This window comes from Diabrotica virgifera, chromosome 4 (genome assembly GCF_917563875.1).
Source record: "Diabrotica virgifera virgifera chromosome 4, PGI_DIABVI_V3a".
Taxonomy (NCBI): Eukaryota; Metazoa; Arthropoda; class Insecta; order Coleoptera; family Chrysomelidae; genus Diabrotica; species Diabrotica virgifera.
The window spans coordinates 236624274-236631321 of record NC_065446.1 but is presented as its reverse complement, the minus strand read 5'-3'; the positions used below and the strand labels follow the sequence as shown (position 1 = coordinate 236631321).

Here is a 7048-nt window from a genome sequence, read left to right as displayed (position 1 = left end):
TTCTAAGTAGTTTTGTTTTATTTATTTCCTAATTTATTTAAACGACAGTATATTTCCGTCACCTAATAAGGATTTATGATGAATCACCAAATGTTTTGATGAATAAAATAATCTGATTAAATTTAATCGTACAAAGGCGTATACACCAGTTCCTATCTAATCTAATTGCATATATTTTTTAAACTGATTTTCTATAAGACAAATGCAATATAAAAGCATTTAGTTATGACAATAATTATATTCTAGTTGTAGATTTCAATTTTAGAACACGTCGATTATATTATTTTATATAAGATTAATATATTTGTTGATATATTATTTACTTATATAGTGTTGTTTATATAGAGCTAAAAGGAAATTGGAAATAAATTAAATTCCTATTTTGAATAATATTAATATCTAAATTTAGTTTCAAAACTGCTTAAATCAGGTAAGTAATATTTGTTTACTTTGTTAGTTGATAATGACAATATTTACATGTGCATCAGTGAAGATAAAAATCAATGTATTATCGAATGTCTTTATCTGAATTTTTTGTTCTTGATTTTGTTTTTCTGTTTTGCTGTCAGTAGTGATTAATTATCGCAACTAAATAAATGAATAATAGAGGTATATTTAATATACAAGTACAAAACAATAAATAAATACATTTTGATTTAGATTAACATAAGTTGGTGCAATTGTTAATGTAAAGAATTCCTATCACCTCAAAAGACACAACTACTGTTCAAAATGGACCATAAGAGAAATTTATTGTCTGAATACGTCAACCAGTAAGTATAACCAATTTTATTAAGCATATTTTTTTATGTAGTATAGACATTTTGGAAATATTCCTTTTGGATTTGAGTTGGTTTTATGTCAATATATAGTTTGTCCACGGTTGGGGTGCCCAAGAGGAAAAACTTTTTTATTTTCAATTTTTGCGAAAAATGTCATTCTTGATAAAAAGTTTTGCTTATTCTAAAACCCCATAAAACGAAATAAAATTCAAGTGTTACAAATCCTGCTTAATTTTGGGGTCTAGGACATTTCGGCGTCGCCGTTTCGGCGTGGCCATTTCGGCGTGGCCGTTTGGGCGTAGAGCCGTTTCGGCGTAGGCCGTTTCGGCGTCGGCCATTTCGGCGTCAGAGATTTTATTTTAGTTGACTAAATACCTACATTGGAGTCTATTAGTAAGACATTAGATTATACCTACGTTACTTTTTTAGAAATTTAAGAGGCTCTTGATTTATATCTATACCACACTAAAAAAATATATTAAATGTTATTTTTTCCAACTTTTGTAAATGTAAGCTATTTAATTGCACATAATTAATTAAAAAATTAATATATTATATATATTATATATTATACAGTACAATTTTCAAAGGAGGAAGACCTAACCCTTCGGTCCAAACCTAACTTTCGGGTATTATTTTACATCTTCTAAAATTAAAATGTCGAAAATTGTTCTCCTGACTCTACATTTTTTGTTAAAGAAAATTTCAGACTATCATACATTAACAACTATTTTTTTTCTCTCTCACTTTGCCAAAGTATCTGTCGCCGAATCAGCCGGCGCCGAATCGGCGGGCGCCGAATCGGCGGGCGCCGAACCGGCAGGCGCCGAAATGGCCGACGCCGAAACGGCCTACGCCGAAACGGCCTACGCCGAAACGGCCTACGCCGAAACGGCTCTACGCCCAAACGGCCACGCCGAAATGGCCACGCCGAAACGGCGACGCCGAAACGTCCCATTCCGTTAATTTTGTAGCCAATTTTATGTATATCCCTATACATTTTTGCACTAAGTTCGAAATCAACCCCCAGGCTGTGGGTGAAAAAACGTGATATAATTCAGGAATTTTTGAAACCTATCAGGTGTTGTAAAGGACGATGCCAGGAATAACTTCTACTAAAATGTAACCAAAAATATTGTGCGCTTTTTTTTTAATTGCGATTTTCATTTGTTAAATTTGCAATTTTTAATGATTTTTAATTTTGTAGCTTAGGATATTGATTTTAGAGAAAAACTTTCTAATAAAAAGTTGTAGTAAATTAAAAAATCTACAATTTGAGCTATGGTAAGTTTAATTTCGTTAATTCGTTATTGCAAAACAGCCTGCGAAAGGTCCAAAATGGCCGTTTTTTACAATTGCATTATTTATTGTACAAATAATTTTTTGTTATTTTTTAAAGCTTTAAATTTAAGATCTTTCAATTCCCAACATAAAAAAAATTGTAAAACCAGATTAACGAATTTGTTGCTTAGATATTATAAATTGTTTATCCAAAGAGGTCAAATGTCGAAGGCTATAACTTTTTGAAAAAAAATCGTAGAGTTGGTGAAACATCCAATCTCCTTCTAAAGAGTTATATTTTCATATTCTGATGTAAATAAATGCGTAAAACATTTTTAAACCTCTAATTTTTGGGTTTGAAAATAAGGGGGCAAATTTCGTTAAAAACATTTAGAGCTGAAGCGGCCCTGTACATCCTATGAGTTTTTAACTTACAGATTATTGTTGCTGAAGATGAAACGAAGATTTATAAAAAAATAAAAAATTTCTACGACCAACTGAAGCCGAGATAATTTTTGGATTTGAAAATAAGGGGGCAAATCTCGTTATAAACATTTAGAGCTGAAACGGCCCTGTATATCCTATGAGTTTCTAACTTACAGATTATTGTTTCTGAAGACGAAACGAAGATTTATAAAGAAATTAAAATTTTCTACAACCAACTGAAGCCGAGATAATTGTTTTTTTCTTAAATCGTAGTGCCTTTATTTATAATAATTAAGAAATTATTTTACAGTCATTGACTAAAGAAAGACTTATATTATCTTAAAATAAAAATTATTATAAAATATAATTACATTTAATTATTAAAAATTATTTTTTAAATCGGTGCTTTTGCAAGCAGGCAAATTTTGCAAATCGCCCGGCTGGATTGAAATCCGCCCGCTCGAAAAATTTTTACGTAACTTGTATTAAATTTTGACAGAAAACAATTTAATAATATTACCATTATAATATACAGTCTATTTACCACTGTATTTGTTTTTCTTGATAAACTTTGATATGTGAAATCCAAAAAGAATAGTCACTACAAGAAGAAAAAGTTTTATATTGTATATTATAGTAAGAAGTAACATTATTATTATTATATTTATATAACAATGAAAAAATTAAAAATATATTTCATATATATGTATCATTTTTGTAATATTATTTCTTTAGAAATGAAATTTCACATATAAAAGTTTATCAAGAAAAACAAATACAGTGGTAAATAGACTGTATATTATAATGGTAATATTATTTAATTGTTTTCTGTCAAAATTTAATACAAGTAACGTAAAAATTTTCCGACCGCGCGGATTTGAACCAGCCGGGCGATTTGCAAAATTCGGCCGCTCGCAAAAGCACCGATTTTAAAAATAATTTTTAAGAATTAAATGTAATTAAATTTTATAATAATTTTTATTTTAAGATAATATAAGTCTTTCTTTAGTCAATGACTGTAAAATAATTTCTTAATTTTTATAAATAAAATCACTACGACTTAAGACAAAAAAACAATTATCTCGGCTTCGGTTGGTTGTAGAAAATTTTTATTTTTTTATAAATCTTCGTTTTGTCTTCAGCAACAATAATCTCTAAGTTAGAAACTCATAGGATGTACAGGGCCGCTTCAGCTCTAAATGTTTATAACAAAATTTGCCCCCTTATTTTCAAACCCAAAAATTATCTCGGCTTCAGTTGGTCGTAGAAATTTTTTATTTTTTTTATAATTGTTCGTTTCATCTTCAGAAACAATAATCTGTAAGTTAAAAACTCATAGGATGTACAGGGCCGCTTCAGCTCTAAATGTTTATAATGAAATTTGCCCCCTTATTTACAAACCCAAAAATTAGAGGTTTAAAAATGTTTTACGCATTTATTTACATCAGAATATGAAAATATAACTCTTTAGAAGGAGATTGGATGTTTCACCAACTCTCTACGATTTTTTTTCAAAAAATTATAGCCTTCGACATTTGACCTCTTGGGATAAACAATTTATAATATCTAAGCAACGAATTCGTTAATCTGGCTTTACAATTTTTTTTATGTTTGGAATTGAAAGATCTTCATTTTAAAGCTTTAAAAAATACAACAAAAATTATTTGTACAATAAATAATGCAATTGTAAAAAACGGCCATTTTGGACTTTTCGCAGGCTGTTTTGCAATAACCAATTAACCAAATTAAACCTACTGTACCTTAAATTGTAGATTTTTTAATTTACTACAACTTTCTATTAAAAAGTTTTTCTCTAAAATCAATTTCCTAAGATGAAAAATTAAAAATCTTTAAAAATTGCAAATTTAACAAATGTAAATCGCAATATAAAAAAAAGCGCACAATATTTTTGGTTACATTTTAGTATAAGTTATTCCTGGCATCGTCCTTTACAACACCTGATAGGTTTCAAAAATTCCTGAATTATATCCTGAAATCGACCTATTTTTCACCCAGAGCCTAGGGTATGTATTATCGAATGTCTTTATATGAATTTCTTGTTCTTGATTTTGTTTTTCTGTTTTGCTGTAGTGATTAATTATCGCAACTAAATAAATGAATAATATATGTATATTTAATATACAAGTACAAAACAATAAATAAATACATTTTGATTTAGATTAACATAAGTTGGTGCAATTGTTAATGTAAAGAATTCCTATCACCTCCAAAGACACAACTACTTCTCAAAATGGACCATAAGAGAAATTTATTGTCTGAATACGTCAACCAGTAACTATAACCAATTTTATTAAGCATATTTTTTATGTAGTATAAACATTTTGGAAATATTCCTTTTGGATTTGAGTTGGTTTTATGTCAATATACAGTGTGTCCACGATTGGGGTGCCCAAGAGGAAAAACTTTTTTATTTTCAATTTTTGCGAAAAATGTCATTCTTGATAAAAAGTTTTGCTTGTTCTAAAACCCCATAAAACGAAATAAAATTCAAGTGTTACAAATCCTGCTTAATTTTGTAGCCAATTTTATGTATATCCCTATACATTTTTGCACTAAGTTCGAAATCGTAACAATAATCTAGTGTTGCCAAGCCACAATGTAGCTTAGTAATTGTCAACTCCGATAAATAATTTGCAAAGTGTCATTTTTTTCGACAATTTTAAGCGTTCAATTAAGAATTTATCTTATGATAAATTTCATTATTAAAATTATTGGATTAATAATTATTATTTTAATAAATAATTTGATGATTCAACGAGAACGACAAAGTCCGACTTCATAATCCAGAGAAGCGAAAGGGTTGTTCTCCCAAGTTATTATTGTTACAATCTCGAACTTGGTGCAAGAATTTATAGGGATTTACATGCAATTGGCTATAAAATTAAGCAGAATTTGAAAAACTTGAATTTTATTTCATTTTATGGGGTTTTAGAACAAGCAAATCTTTTTATCAAGAATGACATTTTTCGCTATAATTGAAAATAAAAAAGTTTTTCCTCTTGGGCACCCTATCCGTGGACACACTATATAGATAATTTAACATATTATTACATAAAAGTACTTTTTATTTCTTAAGCAAGTAACAAAAAAACTGCCCGTTGTTTAGTGGTTTGCTTTCTTACAAAAAGTTATAGATTAAAAATAATTAAAAATCTCTGAAAAACCAAAAAAAAATATGGGGGCTTGGTACAAGGGTTAGAGTTAACATTTTGTGCTGAAATTTGAAATTGAGGATTTATATGCTATCCATCGCCAGAAAACAACCGGGGAGTTCAACTTGTTTAAAATTTTGGTTTTTACTCTACCCCATACTCTGCCACTAGAAGCCATTTAACATGAGATTTATTAGTTAATGCATTATTTTAGATATATTCGGTACCTTCTTCCAAGACAAGAACATCAAAAAGTCCCCGATACTGAAGATTTAAAAAGAGATGGTACATATGAAAAACAATACTTCTCAATTTGGCCACCACCCTTAGTAATACCCATTATTTCAATATTACAAATAATATTTTTTATTGTGAACAAATATATCGAATCGACTAATAGTGGTGAAGCCTCATGGGATGAAACACTAATTTATATTCCCCAAAAAAGGAAACAAGTTTGGAGATATTTCACTTATAGTCTTGTGCATGTTGGGTAGGTTTAACAAATTATTATTTAATTAGTTTTTCAGAATATTCATTTCATATAATAACTACTGTCCTTTTCATGATCATTTTTCAGTGCGTAACAAATGATAGGAAAAAGGGTAAGTCCGTGATAATACACATTTATGACATTTATTCTAATATGACATTTTAGTTAAATCTGACAGTTGTCACATTTTATTTTCAATTTGGATTAAAAACAAATCAAATATGTTTCTTGCATTTATGAAATGGTATTTTCTTTGATTTGTATAGTCTTATAAATTATACAGATTATATTTGTAATATTATTATCTAATTTAAAAAAATTATTTTTTTATTATGGCGCCATCTATCGACAACTAGAATAACTAGAATAAATGTTATAAAAATGTCACCGACGAAATGTAATCACCGACGTGCCTTTTTTCTGTCACATACAATTTAATGCGTTAGAAAGAAATCGAAAAACTGTGACGCACTGAAAGATGATCATGAGAAATACATATATACATATATAATGATCATTGCCCTTGATAATGGCCCCAAAATGGGTGCCGAAACGTAGAGTTTTAAATTCTCAACGCAGTTCTTCCAGAGAATTTAGTAATAAACTGCTCGTCAAAAGTTAGGGATATAGAAAATTCTGCTGAATTTTTATAGTAGATTTTTTTCGTGAAAAGATTAACGGATTCCGCTAATTTTTTTTTTATTATTTTAGACTTTTCTTTAGTATTTACACAGTTATGCAAAGGTTTACTCAAATTTTTTTTTGTACTTATACCGGGTGGAAGAAAAAAAATGTGTTTCTTATGTTAAGTTTGAGACACCCTGTATGGAGGACGAGGTACAAATGGGAGTATATATCGAAATCGTATTGTAGCCTTAGGCTTTGTGAACATT

The 7048-nt window shown here is 29.0% G+C and overlaps 1 protein-coding gene across 4 annotated transcripts in view; it reads left to right on the top strand.

The window, feature by feature from the left end:
- Positions 1-237: 237 nt before the first annotated feature.
- Positions 238-7048, top strand: part of LOC114328908 (rhomboid-related protein 1) — a 17054-nt gene continuing 10243 nt past the window's right edge. Inside the window, exons 1-3 of one of the 4 annotated variants that reach the window (XM_028277891.2) lie at positions 238-430; positions 661-773; positions 5877-6155. In XM_028277891.2, coding sequence (XP_028133692.1) covers positions 733-773; positions 5877-6155 — 320 coding nt within the window. In that variant the 5' untranslated portion in view covers positions 238-430; positions 661-732. Of the gene's footprint in view, positions 431-572; positions 774-4668; positions 4782-5876; positions 6156-7048 lie in introns of all 4 variants that reach the window. The other 3 variants (XM_028277888.2, XM_050648791.1, XM_050648792.1) reach the window with 3 other exon arrangements.